The following is a 22116-nucleotide window of genomic DNA, read 5'->3' on the forward strand; positions in this document are numbered from 1 at the left end:
AGCCCAGCAACTTTTGGTAGCTCTGCCATTGGCCATAGCAACCATTACCTGCCTGCCTGCCTGCTAATTCCCCTGTATCCACATTCCTTGAAGATATGGGTATGTGAATAACATGGGATGACAGAATGTATAAGAGGAACAGCCTTGGTAATCACCCTGCTGTTCTTTCACAGTTTTATTTTATTGTGTATAGATCAGACCCAACTAAGTATTACATCCATTTGGGCCAACTACACTTTTAAAAAAAATCAGATGAACTGGAATAGGTTCAGAGAAGGGTAACAAGGATGATCAATAAGCTGGAAATTAAATCTTATGACAAGAGAATGAAGGAATTGGGAATATTTAGCCTGAGGAAACAAGAATTCAAACTTTAATTTGAATTTCCCTCTGAGCAAGGGCTTGGAATCATTGGCCTGAATGGCCCCTTCCAGCATGATCTCTTGTAAATAATAAAATGTATTATTAAGTCAGCAACATCTGGAGGGCCACAGATCTTCCACCCCTGACTTAGATAGATGCTTTCTTACATTGCCTAGTTAAAATGGCAATATCAGTCAAGGTCCAAGATTTGTCTGAATATTGCAAACATCTTTCTTTTCTAGGCTTTTTTCAAGTGGCATCAGCCATGAATTCTTTGGCATGCAAAACAGCTGCTGCATAGGAGGCAGTAGAAAACACAAGAGAGGAGTCCTTTGGTCTCATCGTTATTAAGTCATGAACAAATCAGGTTTAGAGAATTATAAACAATATCAGTATCTCAGATGCAGAGTTTTGAAAAGTGGTCAGAGAATATTATGTTTCAATTTATCAAAGACTGCTAACAATAATAGCAGGAAGATAAAAAAGAGAAATCCTTGCTCAGCTTGGATTGTAGTTAGTTCATACACCAGAGTTGTGTAACCTTTGATTAGTATTTGTGATTCAATAACCACAAATTATCACACTCATGACATTTCCACTGTAGTTTGTTAGTCTGCCTTGAATTCTCTGACTAGTCTACTGGTATGCAATATATCTATTGTGATGACAGAAAAAGGTGTGATAATATTAACTACTTCATTCCTTCCAACATGAAATCTGGGATTTTTTAGTATGGGGAAGCTATAGTATCAAGCAGGCAGATGCACATTAAGATCATCACTTCGCCAGATAATTATTCTTTGGAGATCACATACTAGCTATAATAATTCTATTTTGGATTATAACATCACTATACTGGGAGCAAATTTCTTTTAAGACTGAAGGAGATTTTTCAAAGAAGTTTGTAATACTGAAGGAAATGCATTAGAGGTGTGTTCTGTCACCTGTCCTTTTCAGTGTCTATACTGAAGAAATATTTGATGAACTAAGAACTGCACCACGATTGTCAATAAGTAATATACAACTTAAGATATGCAGATGATACTATGTTCCTGACAGAAAAAGAAGAGGAACTAAAGATTCTGAGAAAAGTGAAAAGTATTGGTTACATTTTAATACAAAAACCCCAAGGTGAGGTTAATGGGGGTGGGGGCAAAATAAAAACATTGATCAATGATACCCCTCTTTAGCAAGACAAGAATTTTGTCTATTTTGGACATTTAATCATACACGATGAGAAAACAGCTGGTGAAATAAAGAGGCAAATAGAAATTGCCAAGAATGCTGTTTTAGAAATAATAAGAAATAGATTTCAAATGAAGAATTAGAATGATCAGATGCTATATTTGGTCAATTCTTCTTTATAATTGTGAGACACTGACAATGTCCAAGGAGATAAGAACAGTCTGAAAGCCTTTGAAATAAGGATTAAGGAGAATCTTGAGAATCCATGGAGTAACAGAAGATCAAATTTTGGAAGTCCTAGAGATGGCACAGGAGAAAAAAAAAGCTTCTTAAAGGCCATCAAACAAAGTAAACTGAGGTATTTGTATCATAGATGCAGTTCTATATAATGGACTTGGCTAGAAGGAAAAACAGAAGAGAAAAGAAGCAGGAGATGACAAAGAGACACCTACAGTAACAAGATACATAACTGGATTTGTTTACAATATGAAGAATGCAGGAGTGGCACAGAAGGGACACTGGAGACTTACGGTCATCAACTTCTTGAAAGGAGAAGACACTTGAACTGAATTAAACATACTAATAAACAGATACTCTTCAATAAAAATATATTAATTAAACAAAAAGCATTTAATAAATTTCAACAGACTAGTATTATGCAATTTAGTATTTTTAAAGATTTGTGGTACTATCAGAAAAAAAAATAGCTGGGTTGTGGCTGTGAATATTACGATGAAATAGAAGATGACTAATATCAGTCTTCTAAATTATTCTGATTACTTCCAAGTGTTAAACAATAATTGTTCAATTAACTAAAAATGTAATATTGAGAAATTTGTGCCTGGAATATTTGCTGCTCTGATGAAAAAGTGAGAAAATAGCATGTTGTAACTTCTTTAAATGACTTAGTGTGACAGTCACATAAAAACCATGAATTAATTTCCAGTGAAGCTAATGGAGTAGTTATATCAAGAATTGCACAGTTATGGTGATTCTCTAGCTTAGATTTCTGGTTTAGTTTTCAGGCTGGTGGTTGTTTTAGCATAAAATCATGAAATATGTCTTTCACACACAGTTAAATCTAACAGGTATGTGAAGATTATCCCCGTATCAGGATTATTAATCATCCTCATCCACCCAGTGATACATTCAAGCATTACGCCAGCTTACTCTCAAGAGGAAAAATCCTGCCTGCTTTGCTTAGGGTGGTTCCTACTGTAAAATTTAAGACAACAGTAAACGAGTTAATTGGAAATCTAATTCTCCTCCCTTAGCTTTGACATGCCACACCTTGTAAATTATCTTGAATAATTTGATTGATACATTGAGTAATAATGCAATGATCCTGTCTTAGTATGGAAGTTTCATCACTTAAAATTTTAATTTAGTCTCACATAACTACCTCCGTCTATGGAGGTATGGACTTTCATCGCAATGAAGCTACAGTATGTTACTGTAAGTTTTTATATCTAGAGAGAGAGGACACATAAAGTTGTATCAGTATCCTAGGACTGATAGGTTTTTCATTGTGATTTCTGTGGCTTTTTGCATAAGTAGCCATCAGGAACATTCCAAAGTTAATATTTTTGGTAGGAGTCTTCCTCTTCTTTAATAGTTCAGGTTTTAGACTGGTACATAGCGAAACAATAATTTCACTGTGGTCTGTCTTACCCCACAGCATACTTCTTTAGCAAACACGCTGAGCAGATTGGCCTTTTTTCTTTATGGGTGGGAATGAAATCCATATGTCATTGCCACCTTGTTTTGCAGATAGGGCCATCCAGAAGTCAACCTTTTTGCCGCTTAATAGAACAAGAAAATCACGATTTTGCAGCAGCAGGTAGATTGGAACAACTGCTGTGCAGCAAGAATAAAGAATGTGTGGTCAACAAGTTCTGAAAATTGTAGTTCAACAGCATCTGAAGGGTCATAGTTTTCACTTACCTACTAAATTATATTGTGGTGATGAGGATATATTATTCCTGTGCTGTGAATGTGCACAGTGGATTAACTTTGTTTTATTTATTTAGTACATTTATATGGCAGCCCAACCGAAACAACATGACTCTGGGTAGTGTACAAAATCATTAAACAAAAATACAAAAAAAACCACATACCACTAAAGCAAACTAAAACAATTAAATGGCAATCAGAAATAAAATGCACTGTATCTCACCAGATGGGAACTTTCCTCATCCTGACCCAAGTACCTGGGGATAGAGCCAGTTTTTAGCTGTCTTTCTAAACTTCATTGTGTGCCTTTGTTTTTCATTTTTACGAAGTAAAATAATCTGACCAAAGGATGAGATTCGCACAAAAAGCAGTGTTATTATGGCTTGCTTTATTATATTAATCCTTGAATGAAATTTGTTGTTAGTCTAACTGATCTAAACCTGCTATAAGATTTTATGCAATTGGGAAGATGACAGGTTGTAAATACTATCTTGTATCATATATCCATATTGCCACCATATTACCCCTAAATTTCTTTTTTACACTCTTTAGTGTGAACAGTCTCACCTAATGAGAGAGCATGAAGATGTGCAAGAGCGTACAACGCTTCGTTATGAGGAACGGATCACTGAGCTTCATAGCATTATTGCAGAGCTAAATAAGAAAATAGATCGACTGCAAGGAACTACTATAAGGTACAATAATAAATGAATTGTGTCAGCAAGATGCTACAGTGAACATAACTTCTTAGGTTTCATGAAAACAGTTTCTCTTTCTAAATATACTACATACTTCCAAACCTTAGATTATAACCTCAGTGTGTGCATTTTATTTTTGCTGCTTTCTCTGTTCATTTCCTGTTCATACAACATTTCAGATACCCTCTTGTCCAACATCCGAATCAGGTTTCCTATCAGCTATCGTTTTTGAGTCCAATATGTATGACCTCATGATTTGATCTTCAGTCAGGGGTAGTTGCACTTATACTATGTCCTGTATTTTTTAAAGGTATATTACATTTAATATTTGTCAGGTGGAGCATTTTTTACAACTTCTCAACCCTCCTTTCTGAAAACCTTAAGCATAACTGCAAACCACCTATAGCTCTTAGACATACTTCCTGCTAGTTCTTGGCATTTAATATATATGAGATGGCACAGAGATAAAAGCACATTTTTAAAAACCCTTAAGCTTAACCATTTATAATAGGAATGAACAACCTGAGGCCTTGGCAGTCTGTCAACGATCATCTGGTCAATAAAGAAGATTATATTACTTATAACAGAAGCAGAACAAGTTGTGTTAGCAATAACCAAGGAAATAGAAAAGCTGTAACACTCATTCTAGTGATCTCCATGCAGATGCTGGAGAAGTCGCATGAGGGCTCATAGACAAAACTCTGCTCCATGGTAGATCAGGAGCCCTGTAATGATAGAGAAGAAGATACCTTACTCTCTAACAAGATTGCATTTCCAAAGTCCATCAAAGAGTTGTTGGCAAACTGACAGTGCCCTGATTTTGCCAGGGAATATGATGCTGTGCTTTGCTGACCATTTGAGCTGTGTATCCTTAAAACATTAAAACATCATACACTCTTATCTATAATGTGAGAATTTTTGGATATTTATGAATAGTCCATATTAATTTTACCCACTCCTGTGATCCATTGGTTTTGTACAAGAACTCTCTAATGTTACTTAGATTTGTCATCCAAATCATATGCTTTTATCAATAGACTGCAAAGCTATGTCCAGAGTATGCAGAATATATGGAGAGAAAGCATTTTGGGAATGAAGACTAATAGTTTTCCTTTCATATCATCTATGTACATAAGGCTTTGCAAAGAAGGGTAGAACAGTTCCATACCAAGCTATAATGATGGACTCTTATTGGCTATTCCATTCGTTATTCTCTCTTATTCATTCATTCATTCATTCATTCATTCATTCAGTGGAGTTATATGACTGCCCATCTCACATACATGACTCCGGGCAACTAACAAAATAAAAAATTATACAAAAATTATACAAAAATTATAAAATCCATAGCAGCTGAAAAACATTATAAAACCACAATTGAAGAGTCAGCACAACCAAAAAATGGGCCACCAGGAAGGAGCCAACCTGATCTCAGAAGGAATGACATTCCAGAGGGTGGGTGCCATGACAGAAAAGATTTTCCTCCAGTGCCACTTGACACTCCTTAGCTGATGGGACCTGGAGTATGCCTCTCCTTCCTCTATCTGACCAAATGGGACAGGTAGAAACAACTTAATGACTGCAAAAATTAATGTAAGTAGAGAGTGTGCAATGCAGTGCAATGTAATGCTATGTTATGTATTTCTTCACTAAGTATTCTGACTCCGTAATGACAGGGTTGATTTGTTTTTTAGTATTGCCAAAGATCTTTCAAATTTATTCATCAAAGCCTACATGAAACCACACAACAATATGAGTTGGAGAAAGCCTTAACTCTTGCAAATGCATCTGATACAGGTGACATAGTGATTAAAAAGTCAAGCCAATTATCATTCTGAATAGTTTTATGACAGTGCAGTTGCTTATATTCCAGCTGCTTGTGTAATGTTTTTTTTAAAAAATGAGAGATGAAGTTACGTACAATTTCATAAGAGATTTGAAAGATAATTATCTGAAATAGTGACGGTTAGTTTTTAAAAACATACCTTATTCATAAACAAAGGTTTGTGAAAAATAGGCTGTAGGTGATGTGACTTGCTCACAAATTGTTGCAGCAAAAATCAGTATTCTAGCTCTGAGTTATTGTGGCAGAATGGTCTGGGAATTCTAATGACTGTAATGAAGTCAAATATATCCTCTTCTACTTGGTATGCAACAAAATAAATTGACTAAATTCCTGTGGTTTGGAGATAATGGATAATGTTCATTGTTGTTGGAATCAGCTCTGCCCACTTAAGTGGGGGATTGGGGAAGAGGTTGCTTGACTTGATGGTGTTGTACTCTTCCTTTTATCAGTTACATTTAATTTAATAGCTTTGCCTGTTCTTGGATAGGGCCTACCCAGTGTCTATGATCCATGCTCTGGTAATCTCCTGAATCAATTGTTACAATGCACATTACATGTGGATACCTTTGGAGGAAACTCATCAGCTGCAGTAGGTCCAGAGTGCTGTGTCCAGGCTTCTGTTGGGTGGAGTCCTGCCTCAGCTTCACTGGTTACCCATTGTTTCCCATGTCAAATTTAAAATGTATGGTTTAACGTATAAATCTCTTTAAGGCTTGGGAACTGCCTACTCCATTAGTATATCACTCTGCTCATTGTTTGCTAAGAGTGCTGCCTAAGTAGGAGGCCCAACTGGAATCAACCATGGCCATTGGTACACAATATCTTTGCACCAAGAAGCATATTAAAACATAGAGGGTGATAAAAGTTGAGCCTCTTGTTGAATTGTAATTTAGCTGACCATGCAAAGAATCAACTGATCAGCTAAGACTGACTGAGAATGTGTCTTTTGGTTGCCAGGGAGGAGAAGGCTGGTCTAAGATCTTTCAGAGGACATTATAGAAATTAATTGGATATTTAATTTTCTTATTTAGAGAAAAATAGGTAAGTTTTGCAATACTGTATGGTTGTAAAGATGATTATACTTAGAAATGAAGAAACCATCCATATAGGGCTAACTCCAGAAGGTCTGGTTTCATGCTCATGTGTAAAATCACAGCTATTATACATGGATGTTTAGGCTGTGAATTCCAGTAAAATATTTGTGGAAAAATTATGATTTCATGATTGTTGAATAAACATAATATACATGCTTCTATTTTTTTTGTCTGTTACTTTTCTTGTTTACAGCTCTGTGATTTTATATGGGAGCGATGTAGCTTAATTTCTTCATGTGCCTTGTTTTGTTTTGTTCATATGCTTTTAAAAAATCAGTATTCCATTTACCTCTTTTGTAGCAATGTCTTCTGAGATACAATAAATTCTTCTTGGGTTAGGGAGAAACAATACTGCTATACAAAAGGCCAGGTTTGCTGAACAGTGGCCATCAAGCTTGTTCAGCCTTTAAGATGACATTTAAGGAAAATTTATTTCCCAGTCTGACTCCCCTTAGATGGCTAGGAAATGGCCATCTGCAACTTGTTTTGGGCTTACTGTGGTTTTTGTATGGTATTTCCAGAAGCAACTTATGAGATAACTCCTGAATAAACAAGCTGTTTCCTAGGCATGATACCTTGAAAAGGGGGGATGTGATTTTGGCATGCAGCAGGATAGGAGAAAGATTGATTTTAAGTGATGTGATTTTGAAATGATAGTCATCTACTGGATAGCTGAACCTATTATTGCTCAATGTATTTTCACTGTATGTTTTTAAAAAGGCAACATGATAAAATACTTTCATAATATTATAATAGTGAAATGATACTTTTATGTTACAATTCCCTTTTTAATGTTATGATTCATAACTTTTAAAAATGATGTAGAAAACCTTTTCCAGTCATTGTCATATAGTAGCCAGAAAGTGTTTTTGTTTTTTAATAAATATTTTAGGGCTCTATTCTATATCAGATGGTAAGCTTCAGCTCATATTACGGGATATGATGAAATCTGAGATAGAGAGATAGATAGATCTGAGAGCCAGTTTGGTCTAGCAGTTAAGGCAATAGACTAGAAACTAGGAGTCTGTGAATTCTAGTCCCGCCTTAGGCATGACAGCCGGCTGGGTGACCTTGGGCCAGTCACTCTCTCTCAGCCGAACTCCCAGGCCGCTGGTAGAGGACCCGAGGTTGAGGAAGACACATACCACCCATAGGGGTGAAAAAGTCATATATATATATATATATAGAGAGAGAGAGGTGCCATTCATATATACATATATATATATATATATATATATATATATATATATATATATATGTAGAGAGAGAGTTGCCATTCACTCTGCATTTTTCTGCCAGATTAAGGTCAATATTCAGCATATCTCATGTTGACTGGTGCTCCACACACTTAGAAAATTGGAAGCTAACACTGATGCCTTAATAGATATATCATGTGATTAATCATAACATTATGCATTGTCACAAACTGTCTTTGCTTACAATTTATTCTCCATGCATGCCTAACCCTTACTCTTTTAGGCCCAAATACAGATGAGGAAATTAAAGTATCTTGGCTCATTAAGGATTCCCTATATGGTAATAATCAGTATTGCCTTACGAACTTTTTGAGCTGTGCTGTATTGCTAAAGAAATTCGTGTAGATTAACTCAGGGGAAAGGGAACAGAATGGCTGAACATTAGTAGGGATAGTTAGGAAGGCAGTAAGGATGAGGGTAGTTAGTAGTCTGCTAATAAAGTGTGATAGTCATGTCTAATATTTTCTATTGGATTATGATTGATGCTGCCAGTAATTAAAAACATCAAAGTAAAATCTGAAAATAATTCAACTGTTTTATAGGTTTTTAAGAGGTAGCAGTGGAAGGATTTTTTTAAAAAATGTGCAGTGAATATTAAGCATGGGCTTGATGAAAGTTGGAAGGATAATTCTAGGGTATCTTAGAAATGTAAATATGGCCTAGAGTTAAAAATAATAAAGGCGGGATATCAAATGAATAAAATACAAATAAATAAAAAGATAGCTGAGCTTTGCATCACTGAATCTTTAATATACTATAAAGTTTGCCTCAAAAGATCTCATTCTGTTAATAAAAATATAGGCATTGTTCATAAAATCCATTAATGATTCCTTTTTTTGCAATAGTACTGACAATATTCACCATTTGAAATAATTATATTCCCATTGAAAAAATTGGGTTAAAGGGTAAATACCATCAATCACTGCTTGAAAGAAAATGAACAGTTATAATTTCTGTAACATGTTGAACTTGCAATGTTTACATCTGCCGTATATTTACTAAATAGTCTTATACAAGTAGTTTTCAGTTTGAAGTCATACTGTGATTGCTGTAATACAACTTTCCATAGCCTAGAGTCTTCCAGATGTGTTGGACTTCACAATTTTCAGCCAGCATGACAAATACATCTTGAAGACACCAAGAAATCAAAGGCTGTGATAGCTCATATATAGCACATGGTACATAGTGCGACATACAGTACTTTTTTAAAGAAAGTACATACTGAATTCACATATTTAATTTTGTATTATTTCTAATATATTCAAGAAGAAAAAAAAATGCAGTTTAAAGGGGCCTGTTGGAAGCATATAACTTGTCTGCAGTGAAGTCTTTAGTTCACTCTGAAATACTAATGTTAACATAATGCAGATTATTAGCCTGCTTGTGTTACTGTATGATATAAAGAAAGGGAGCATGTTAAACAGAAATATGTTAAATTAGACAGATTTTTTTCATCCAAACTAAATTAATTTTGAAAAAGACGTTCCTTAAATGGATTTAATAAAATGAAAACTACAGCAAAAAAAGACTAATGAGTGTTCTTCAAATAAAGGAAATTGCATGTGTAAGAGATGCTATCCAGATGGGCTGTTCTGTGCTCAAAGTAATGAGTTTGTAATGTTTCTCTTCTCAAGGAAAAAGCTAACATCACCTCATAGTTTGAATTTGACCCAATTTGGCTAAATAGAGTAGAATTGAGGTTCATTGCAGCTTGTGTGTTCTGTTTTAATATGGTGATAAGCTCATTCACCAGGACAGAAGTAATTCAGGTTTTGAAATGGATGACTAATTGCAAAGAGTTGACTAAGTAAGCAAATTACCCTTCTAACCAAAAAAGACATGTCTTCAACATCATAGTTTTTTTTTTCTTAAAGCTAATTATTGTTGGAGTGTAATGTGCCCCATAATTAACATATTCATAAAGCATTAACCTATATTTCATTATCATGTATTTTAATTTGTGCTATTTAGAGTTTAGTTCTTCTCTGCTTTAATAAATATATAGCTTTGATCTCAACTTTAAATAAACATCTAGTATGTTTTTAATATTTTCATGGTTATCCTAATAAACTAATGCTTCTCATTTGAACTTAGTTGTGATAAATAGTTTGAATAGTGATACAGTTACATGATGAGCAAGTAATAATCTTACACTTTCCTTTGATCATAAATAGCTACTATTTGATCACAAATTGCTACTGTCCTCTTAAAGCAAAGTACTCAGCCAGTTGACTCTGGGTGTCATTGAAGGGATTCTGTGGGCATCCAGAGTCTTCCATTACTGCCTTCAATAGTAGTTGAATAGCTGAACTTTATTTTATTAGGAGGGTAGAAAGCCCTTAAACTGTATATTTAAATAAAATCTATTTTTATTGGAAAGTGTTATTATTGGAATATTTGTAAATAATTTAATGTATGTCAACACAATAGTATAAATTTCCTTTTAAGGTATAAAAATTCTGACTCTTACAATTCATAAAATACTAATTTTAGCATGCCTGAAGAGATATCCTACTGAATATAAGGGATTCCTAGCAATAGCCTTCTGTTAAAGAAAAATGTGACTGATACTGGATTGTTCCAACTTGGTATACATCAGCAGCTCAATGTGACATATTTTCTGTTCATTTATATATCGCTGATTAATATTGTGAAATAATGCATTTCTTAAAAGTAAAACATGCGTACACTAGCAAAGGAATAATACAGGAAAAATGTCAGAGGTCCCTGAGAGTGGATTATATAGACTTAGGCTGAAATTCCATTCAGTCATGAAGTGGAATTGCACAAGCTATACATTTTCTACCCATTTCTATGCTATTCTGAAAACCTGGAAGATACAATAGAAAAATGAATAAAATAACAATTTGAAATCAGAGTTTAAATAACTGAATCACTAATACACAGCAATGAATGTACTATAGCTTTATTTTTAATGCTTTCAGTTAATTTTGTGAGCTTCATGTGCCCTACACTGACCATTGTATAAATGTCTTAGATCTTACAAATGTCTCAGTTTTTATTGGATGAACAATATAGAATACCTATGAAAAGTATTTTTGCTCACTTAAAATTATTAAACCACGCGTGTGCAGTTTCTGTTCAGTGATTCCAGGGAAAAATAATCTCTTATGTTTCATTCCTCAGGGAAGAAGATGAATATTCTGAACTGCGATCAGAACTTAGTCAGAGTCAGCACGAGGTCAATGAGGATTCACACAGCATGGACCAAGATCAGGCCTCTGCTTCCCTTCCAGAAAACCAGTCGACTATGGTCACAGCTGACATCGGTATTTTGAATATATCTATAGCTTTTAAAAGATGGATTAAAATATTTTGAATAAAGCATATAGTGCCATATCTTAATAGATTTAAATAGCTAGCAAACTTCCACAATTTATTAATATATAAAATAAGTAGTTACATTTAATAATAACCCAGATTCTTTTTCTAGTCTCTTGGAAGGGAAAATATCATTAACAGAGATTGAAAGGAAAGTAAAACTATCAAACATTATTTTTTAAAAAATACAAGTTTTTTGAATAGGCGTGAAACATCACTACCCGGAAATTGATATGGAATATTAATTTAGCAACACTTGCAGCGAAAAGGCTTGGACTTGGGGATTCATTTGCAGTAAAATATCAGAAATGATATATTTCATAGGAGGTAATATTTTTTAAAATGATTGGAAAGCACTAAGGTAAACCATTCTCATATGTCCATTTATTTTTTCTAAACATTGTGAAATGTATTAATTTAAATGTAGCATTTTTCTTCAATATTACACTAAATTATTAGGTTTTGAAGATTTTAGTTTTCTCTTACGCAATTAACTGTGTAATTCATTGGTTGCCAGTAATGTAGGATCAAATAACAAAAGAAATGAAAAGCAGTGTTCTTCCAAGACTTGTTGCTTTCTGAAAGCTGTGTAATTTTTGTACAGATGGCAGGTTTCAGATAACATTTGGCTGAGCTGGGAAGTGTTAGGGACAGTTGTTTGTTTCAGAGTGACTCTGGTAATCATGGTTTTTGTCAAGCTCCAACAGGTTTTGTGGTTGCATTGCCTGGGCCTATAGCCAATGTGCTGTGTAGAAATAACTTGCTCCAGCGCATGTGGCAGAAAGAGTCAGTATATCAAGCCACATTTTATAGATTCTGGATTCTGATATTTAATTCAGAGGGATAACACATTTCCAATTCTGACAGTTACATCAGTCATTTTGAAATCTTCTAAACATACCAGTAATTTATTGGTAAAAATATGATGTGTAGAGTGTCTCTCACATTTTCCTCAGTGCAAAAGTGGGAGTCTGTATTTCTTAGGCCCATAAGTTGATGCAGTTAAGAAGTTGATTAAATTCTTGTTGTACTAGCTATCAGGTTTCTTATCATAAAATACCTGAAAAGTAAATGTTTCATTGGATCTGCAGAATGTAGAAAATTGCTGTGGCTAAAAAAATCAGCGTAACAAGGAATATTGAAATGCTACAATTGAGGATAATTTTATTCAAATCTACTCACAATTTATGAACTATAAACAATTATTTTCCAGATAGATTTATGTCTTCTATACAAAAGTCATTCTGGATAGAAATACTGAATATGGATATTTAAAATATTTGAAATGTTCCCTAAGATCACATAAGCATGTATGTATGCATGTATGTATTTTGAAATTTTTTTCTTGGTTTTTTTATCCCTACTGTATTTTTGTAATTGTTTCAGACTTTGCCTTGATGTTGATTTCTTCAGTAAAAGCAAAAAACAGAGTACAAGGGAGAGAACTGTTGACCACTAGGCATACTTTTATGATGTACCATCATTAAGCATGCAAGCTTACCATGGAAAAATCTAGTGATGCAATTACTATAAGATCTTGCAATAAAAGCAAAATTGATGTGTGGGTATCATTTGTTAATGTTAGGCATAGTTAATATTGTTGAGGTCTATAGAGCTATTTCTGGCCCAACAAATTTGGAGATGCACGTTGAATGGTAAAGTTGCCAAGGGCAGGGTTTATTTATTTATTAAATTTATATCACTGCCCATCTCCCCCAATGGGGGACTCTGGGCGGTTTACAATAAAATAACACTAAAAACATAACCACCTAAAAATTAGCATTAAAATATACATAATTCTGGATGTTTTGCTTTTGTATACATAAATATGCCATTATTTTAAATTACCTGTTTGGCTTCCCTGTTTGGGAAAAGTTCAGTTCTGAAAAGAAACAAATGCTGTATTGGGCAGTTTCATGATCCTAGGAAAAGATGTAGCTGCTTTAAGAAGTTGCTAGAATGTGCTACATGTGATACCTTTTTTCTTTTGAATCCAGCATGCCTTAATGTTAAAGCTGTACCAGTCAGGATAGCAAAAGCAGGACAGTTTTTTTTTTCATAATCTTATATTTGTTTTCTGTAAAGAGAGGTAGTAACTATCATAACATAGTTTTGCAAAAGTTTTTTTTAATGCATATTTTGTTTCATTTTGTATGGGGTTTTTTTTGCTCTTCTACTTTTCTTATAACTTCACATTTTTTTATTTTGTTGATATATTCATAATGCAAATGTAGCATGAGCTGAAAAAGGAAAATTGCATGTTTCACTAATGCAACAGACCAACTGATATACCAAACTGCACTAACATACTGTGGTACATGAGACGGTTTAGATACTGTATGCCTCTCTATTGCTAGAGGCATTAAAATATCAACTGCTAAAAAAACTAATTGGGTGTATATTGTAAATCCTATATCAGGATGTAATGTGCTTTTTCCTCAAGATGTAGGCCATTTTAGCCTGTAGTCCTTTTTCCTGGAGGAAGATTGCCTGAGGGCATAAAATATAAGAGTGTTTGAGGAAGGCATTGTTGTGTAAAGTATGACGAAATGTATCGAGATTGTCATGGTGCTTTAGAAGCATAGGCAGAATAACTTTGGGGTTCTTGGTAATCCTAAAGCTACAAATGTTCTATATGATTGGAGAATAATTTTATCAATTCAGCAATCTCCTTGGTGCATCTTTGCCTAAAACATGCTAATTATAAAGCAAACATATGTAGCTAATGCAGAAGCATGATTTTAATTGTAGTTAATAGGGCAAATAGCTTTCTCGTGAGTGTATTAAAGCTTTTGTTTTATTGTAGTTTACCTTTTGCAGACGAAAAGAGTTCAAAAGTGTATCCCATGTTCTTTTGGGGGGGTGTCAATCCACATTGACATTTATTTTCTTTGTGGGCTTTTAACCCGTTTTAAGGCTTATCTCTAGAGATGCTCAGAGATTATGCAAGATCTGTACTTTGCCCTTTTCTATTGTGTGATCATCCTTTTTGTGAAAACAGCTATACACTTAATGTATTTAAAAGGAGTGAATGTTGATTCTTCTCTCTGTGTTTCCTTGGGACAACTTTACCAACTTACTATTCTGATAGTCAAGTATTGGCAAATATCAGAGACATATTTTCGTCATAAGTATCAAGTGGGAAATTGATGCACAAACTGTCATCCACATATGTTGTATAGATTTCTTTCCTCACAACACTGTTGGAATGAATTCCTACAGTAATCACCCCTTACTGAAGCTGTTGTATTTTTATTTATTAATTTGTATTGTGCTTACTATTTCAGTCTGTCCAGTTGCTTGAAATGTCTGCTCTCATAGTATTGTAGCATTGATTGGAAATATTTCATGCACGTGGGCTGATTTGTGCAATAAGCCACATACAAACTTCATATCCTGCCTATGAAACACTTTAATGTGAAAGATATTTATAAATTAGCCTTTAGAAAAAGCAATAGAACCCTTCAGTATTTATCCTAATATACACTTGAAAACCCTTGATATGGAAAGTACTTCAGCTTCATCATTCTTCTTTAGTATGTCAGTGGAGTCTCACAACAAAATATCACAGAGGAGATGGGGAGATAAAGTTAAGACATTTTTTTCTGCTCCCTTTCCACTATACTGTAATTTCTTTTCTCCATGGAGCTCAGTGCAATTACAACATCCACTATCTTTCTGTTTAAGCTTGGAAGTAGAAAAAAATGAAGTGACCATAGTTCAGTTCTCCGTGTTTTCATTAAGTTGTGTTGAAAATGTTTTCCTACCCTTGATCCCTTGGTCCCTTTGAACTTCAAGCAAATTGGATATTCATTTGTATATTAAACATGGATTAAAACCATTTCAACGTAAGACTAATTTTATAGCCATATATTTTCTCTTCTTTTGTATTATACTTGTATAACTACAATGTACTATGTATCTCCAATAGAAGAGAGTATATATATAGCTCAGGGTTGAACTGTGAAGTCCTTCATGCTCTCTGAGCTTGTGTGTTTGCATGCAGCTGTTTCATTACCCAACTAGGTAACATCATCAGTCCTAGTGACTGTGGGGTTTGCTCCCTGTTTATATACAGCAGCTTGCCCTGCCAGTGTTGGTGGGAGTGTGGTTTTCTCCTTGGGAGTTCCTTGATTAGGATATTGTTTTCTGTTTGATTGTTCATCTGATGTTAATCCCTGCTTATCTGGGCATTGGCTGCTGGAGAGGATGTGTTCTGGTATTTTTGTTTCCTTCTTAGCTTTTTTTATTGCCTCTTTTGAATGGTGTGTAAATGTGGTTTATCTCCATGTGTCTATTGATGGCTGATTTGTCCGAAGCTTCCAGGAATAGAAGAATTTTTAGATTCTGCTTGGCCTAGGATGCTCACAGTTTCCCAGTAGAAACTATGGTTGAGTCTGTCCATGTGTTGTGAGATTAAGGAGCTTTCATCATGTCTTCTGACTGCTAGTTGGTGTTCATGGATGCGCTCTGCTAGTCTTCTGCCTGTCTGTCCTACATAGGCAGAAGTGGCTGTTACAGTCTTTACACTGTGTATACTATAACATACAGCAGGGCAAGCTACTGTATAAAAGTAGGGAGCAAACCCCACATTCATTAGCACTGATGACGTTACCTAGTTAGGTAATGAAATGGCTGCAAGCAAACAACCAAGCTCAGAGAGCACTAAGGACTATATACTGTGTATCTGCCAGTGGAATTGTTTCATATCAGAATGTATTAAATATATCTGCGTTAACAAAAATTGTTTTGAAAACTTATTTCTTTAGTGTTTAAATGCTCATTGAAGGTAGCCTACAGAGGCAAAAAATAATGAATATAGCAATATGTACATACTGAGAATAACAATTGAGATTGAGGAGGCTGAACTACAGTGATGAAACACAATTAAGTTACAAGTTTTGAATATTTTACAATATGAACTTTTTTATAAATACAGCTTGGTATGAAAACTTTTAGAAGAAAACTTTTAGAAGAAAAGAACTATTTAGCAGATAGTTTCCTTCACACTTAGGCTGTTCAGTCAAGAAGCTTCTCCTGCTTAGTTCATATATATATATGAGAGCAAAAATGTGAATTTCAGTCCCCAAATTAAACAGTAACTATATATATGTTGTAATTGTCTCCCAGACTCAGGTTAGTTTTCAACAGAATTCTAGCAACATATTACCTTGATGAAACAAATTAATTTCTTTTAAAAAGTGGTTTTCTTTGCTAAGTAATAAATACCACCAGAGAATCAGTGGTATCCCAGTTGAATAGACTAAGATTTTTACATAGCGTGGGGTTTATTCTGAATCTACTGCAGCTTAGAAATAATAAGTGGCATGAAAAGCTGTTGTTGTATGTCTAAAAGTCTTCCAAAGTTTTAATTAATTTTGCTAGTTCTAATACTAGTAAGAAATATCAGCTAAAACTAATTTTCTGGGGTGGGTCATTTGTTTAGTCAGTCCTTGCTGACAAGTTTATCTCCTCCTGAGAAAAATATATAGCCTTGGAATTGTTTTACTGCAGCCTCTCAGCCCAGTCCCAATGGTAGAAGTCAAACAGAGTCCTTGATTTGGATCTATAAAAGGACAGAGTTTCTACAAAGGTTCAAATCATTATTATGCGGGATTCTACAATAGACCACAGCTATCTCTGCTCTGCATAAGAGTGCATTTACATTGCAAGATGAAATGTTTTACCTTTCAGCATGATGGAGGAAAAATTCAGTGATATCCCAGCTCAAATTCAGATGAGACCATCAAGATCTTTTCACATGTCTTGCTATGCTACTCCTTATACCATACTTGGCACTTTGAATTAATCCCCCTTATACTGAAATGGAGGTTGTGCAGTTATTACTAGTGGATCAATCTATTGAAATTTTGAAGAAAGTTGCTAAATTCTGCTGAATTGCATTTGTTATTAGAAAATACTTTTATTAGAAAATACTTGAACGACACAAAGGTTTGGGTGATCTCATAAATTTTGTCTTGTGTAGAAAGTTGCCAACATTTAATATTTCTCACTAACTTCTATCCGTCTTGTGTGGTAATTCTTCATTATATTTTATTAGTTCATTCTGTATTACTGCTTTCATTTTGATCTGTGACCGTAAATAAAATAAAATAAAAAGCTGAAAGTACTTTGGATTCCGTAAGCATTACCCAGTTAATTCCGTAGGAAAAATGTATTGCTGTCATTTTATGTAATTGACAGCTATCAAGGATAACTAGAATATTTAACGCCATTGAGTTTATTCCTCACCACCACCATTGTGTGGGCTGAGACTATACCAGTTTCTCTTTGGATTGTCCAATGTAAGAAATGTAATCAGAGATGCACTGCAAGCAGAAACAGAGATACACTCACTTTTTTAAAAAAAATTTAACACAATCAGGACATGCTGCTTTAATGTTAACAACACTTAGAATTACAGGGTGTTGTAAAGCATAAGTGAGCCATGACATTGATTAGAAGAATATAAGTACATACACTGAAGTTCCCTGGTTTGTCTTATTTGTTGGCCCCAGTAATAGTGTGTTACATATTTCACATTTTTGGCAAAATGGGCTTTACCGTTGAGTTAAATCATTTGTCCATGAAAAACTCTTTGTGTTTGTGGTTCTCTCATGATGTTGAAAGTCAGACTCTCAACTTTTAGATTGGCTGGTCTCAAAAAAGCTAAACAAAGTCATATCTGATTAATATCTGGATGGAAGACTATCAGGAAATCTCAGAGCTGAAGGTAAAAAAAAATCCCAGAAGATAATGGTAACCTCCATTTGTATTGTTCTGAAGAAGACTACATAGATGTCCTGTGCACATGAGTCAAGCAATAGGAGCTTTAAGGCTGACTTAAAGAAGGCTGTATTTGAGCCTATCTTTACCTTAGTTGTTAGGTGATAATTGGTAAGTTGCAAGATTAGAATGGTAGTATTCTCAAAGAGAAGCAACTTGAATCTGTGGTCTGCACCCTTCTTTCCTATTCCCACGAGAAAGATGAAGAGGTAGTACTCTCTCTTCTGCCAGTGCTCATGTGACGTGTTCTGTTTATTTCACAGATACCTGTAGTGACTTGAATTCTGAATTGCAGAGAGTGCTGACAGGGCTGGAGAATGTTGTCTGTGGGAGAAAGAAGAGCAGCTGTAGCTTGTCTGTGGCAGATGTGGACCGGCATATTGAACAGCTCACCACTGCCAGTGAACACTGTGACTTAGCCATTAAGGTGTGGTAATATCAATGTTAAATGTAACTTTTTATAGAATGTAGAGTAATTGGTCCCTATATACCATCTTTTATTTGATAAAGAAGAATTTCATAACATAGTTCTACTGTAGATACAGAATAATGCATGCCCAATAAAAAAAATAATTAAGCCATTCATATATTTTAAAGGATATTAAAAAAGATAAAGCTGGATGTTTGCCACAACCCTCTCTGCATGTTCCTCTTAGCATTAGCTAAATTTTTATCATATCATGCTGTATTCACAAACATTCTATCAACCAGAGCCCCTGTTTATTTATTTTATAGTTGGGACCCTCCTTTTCTTCCAGAAGCTCAAGGCAGCATACATAGCACTGCCTCATCCAGTTTGTCCCCACAGCAACAACCCTGCGAGGTGGGTTGGGCTGATAAAGATAGACTGGCCCAGAGTCACCCAAAGAGTTTCTGTAGCTGAGGGTGGACTTGAACATGGGCCTCTCACATCCAAGTCCAGCCACTCCACCACATTGGCTCCACATGCCAACAATTTTTTAAAAAAATGAAAAGTGAGAAAAGTAAAATTCAGTTAGGTTAGGTTGAAATTCACATTGAAATTAAGAGTTAGGAGAAGGAGCCTACTACACTTGTCCCACCAAAAAACACCCTTGTGTTTTTGCTGTGGGGTTGGACTTGGAAGAAGTTCCACTGACTTTAAGGAAGTACAGAAATAAGGAGATACATGTGAGAGGACACAAAACTTAACTACTAATGAGAACATTATGCTCATGTATATCATTAAAGAGTAAGAGAGGCTGAAGAACAATTAATTAGCAGTTGCTTCATCCTTGAAGTCTTCCCCAGACCTGCAAATAGCGATGCAGGATGTATCATTCCTCTACCAAAATCTTTAGCCTTTCCTGCTATAAGAGTAGTACAGAACAGTACAGTACGGTAGGTTGCAGCAAAAGGACATTACCCTGTCTCTGCGTTGACACTCTGGGGCTACACATTAATAGCAAGAAATAAAACTATAGTAGGCAGGAAAGAAAGCTGATGACTAGTGAGCATGGAGGTTCAGTGCAAATTAGCGTAAGGTGGGCCGACCTGAAAAAAAAATTGAAGGGGCCGTGGTATGAAGAGGCTAATGGTAATAGAGATTTTTAAAAAGCATGTATTGAGGAAACTGGAGGAATGGTTCTCATAACAAAAAACAAGCTGATTCTGCTCCAGCATTTTGTTTCCGTAGTGGCCAGATATATGTGAGAGGACACAAATTCAGTAGCACCCCTCTCCTGGCCATATAATTTGTGGGCTGGGCTATTACTATGTTCAGTGAATTGTTAAATTCCTTTTTAAAGCAATCCAAGCAGGTATCCATCAGTAAGGTAAAGAAATTTCAGTGATCCTGAAATGTTTGCCTAGAATAAAAAGAGGTTTTTCCAAATCCTTTCTGTTCAGTTGCTTTGCATCATATTGTGTTCTTTGTTGTCATGGTCTGGTGTTATGGGAGCTAGTGATCCCGTTTTCTCACTTCTCTTCTGCTTTTGCATCTGAGGTTGAGATAAACACAGTCTTCCCACTATGGTTACTCCATTGGAGCCTGTCTTGACCAGACAATCTTCAGCCTTTTAGGTGATTGCTCAAAGTGTTGTTTACTTAGATCATAATATACAGTATATGAGATGCATATACATATAGTTTATTGTCTTTATTCTTCTAAATAATTTCAAAAGTGATTTTAGTTAGTTAGTTATTAAATTGTATGCCACTCTCCTCCCAACAACTCTGGGTGGCTCTCAAGTAAAAACATTTTTAAAAAATACAGTAAGAAACAAAAATAAAGAATAGAAAATAGCAAAGATGACAGGAACCGGACAGGAATGAAAAAAAAGAAACTGACACACACAATCCAAGGGGGCTTCACTCACCCTTGCCTTTTACCTATAGCTAAAATTAGTCACATCATGAAAATTTCCTTGTGAATTAATACTGTCCTTTGAACTGCACAGTGTAGTACAATACATTCAGAAGCTGTTTATAGTTTAATTTGAGCATTGCACTGCTGGTAAATGTTAGTTAGAAAATGAATCCAGTAGCTTGCCCAAATAAATACTTCTCTAACTCTGAACTCAGCATGAGTTATCTGATTTGGTTTCAGAGGATGTAAAGTATCTCTTTATTTAGGAAACTATGTATTCCTATACAATTGTGTGAAAAAGAAAGTACACCCTCTTTGAGTTCTATGGTTTTACATATCAGGACATAATAAAAATCATCTGGTCTTTAGCAGGTCTTAAAATTAGGTAAAGACAACCTCAGATGAACAACAACACATGACATATTACACTGTGTCATCATTTATTTTTACAAAAATAAAGCCAAAATGGAGAAGCCATGTGTGAAAAAGTAAGTACACCCTATGATTCTCTCCTTGTGGGGGGTGATGGGCAGTGTTAAAAATTTGATAAATAAATATAATAAATAAATAAATAAAATTCAATAGCTTGTAGAACCACCTTTAGCAGCAATAACTTGGAGTAAATGTTTTCTGTATGACTTTATCAGTCTCTCACATAGTTGTGGAGGAATTTTGGCCCACTCTTCTTTACAACATTGCTTTAGTTCATTGAGGTTTGCAAGCATTTGTTTAAGCGAATCACCCAGGAAAATGGCAAAAAACATCAGAAAACCGATCATGTGACTGGGACACTGCAACCAGTCGTAAATATGAGCCAGTTGCCAAGCATCCAAAATGCAATCATGTGACCACAGGGGGGGAGTTGCAACATTTTGCAACACTCAGAAGTGTTTAAAGTGTTTAAAGGTAAAGGTCCTTTACCTTTAAAGGACCCATTCCAAGATGGTCGTAACTTTGGACTGTTGTTAAACGGTCATAAGTTGAGGACTGCCTGTATTTTTGTTTTAAGATCTGTGGTTAAAGGAGTAACAAAGTTTGTTCTCCTAGTTTCCAGCAATGTTGGTCAATTAATGCAATGAAATTTGTGCTAGTTCTGTTTACAGGACAATGAAGTTGAAGTGTATTTTACTGGTTTTGTCTTTAGATTTATTTTCACAAATTTAAATTGATTAATTCATTTTAAATTAATTTTATACATTTTTAAAATGTGTTATAATTTGTAAACTGTTTTAAGAGATAACAAGGAAGTTAGACTTATTATTTGAAT

The 22116-nt window shown here is 34.8% G+C and overlaps 1 protein-coding gene across 1 annotated transcript in view; it reads left to right on the top strand.

Moving 5' to 3' along the window:
• The window catches only part of LOC134491526 (colorectal mutant cancer protein), a 157136-nt gene that overhangs the window by 81236 nt on the left and 53784 nt on the right, over positions 1 to 22116 (top strand). Inside the window, exons 3-5 of the mRNA XM_063295337.1 lie at positions 4054 to 4196; positions 11543 to 11685; positions 18787 to 18950. Coding sequence (XP_063151407.1) covers positions 4054 to 4196; positions 11543 to 11685; positions 18787 to 18950 — 450 coding nt within the window. The remainder of the gene's footprint in view (positions 1 to 4053; positions 4197 to 11542; positions 11686 to 18786; positions 18951 to 22116) is intronic.

The sequence above is a fragment of the Candoia aspera genome, chromosome 2 (genome assembly GCF_035149785.1).
Source record: "Candoia aspera isolate rCanAsp1 chromosome 2, rCanAsp1.hap2, whole genome shotgun sequence".
Taxonomy (NCBI): Eukaryota; Metazoa; Chordata; class Lepidosauria; order Squamata; family Boidae; genus Candoia; species Candoia aspera.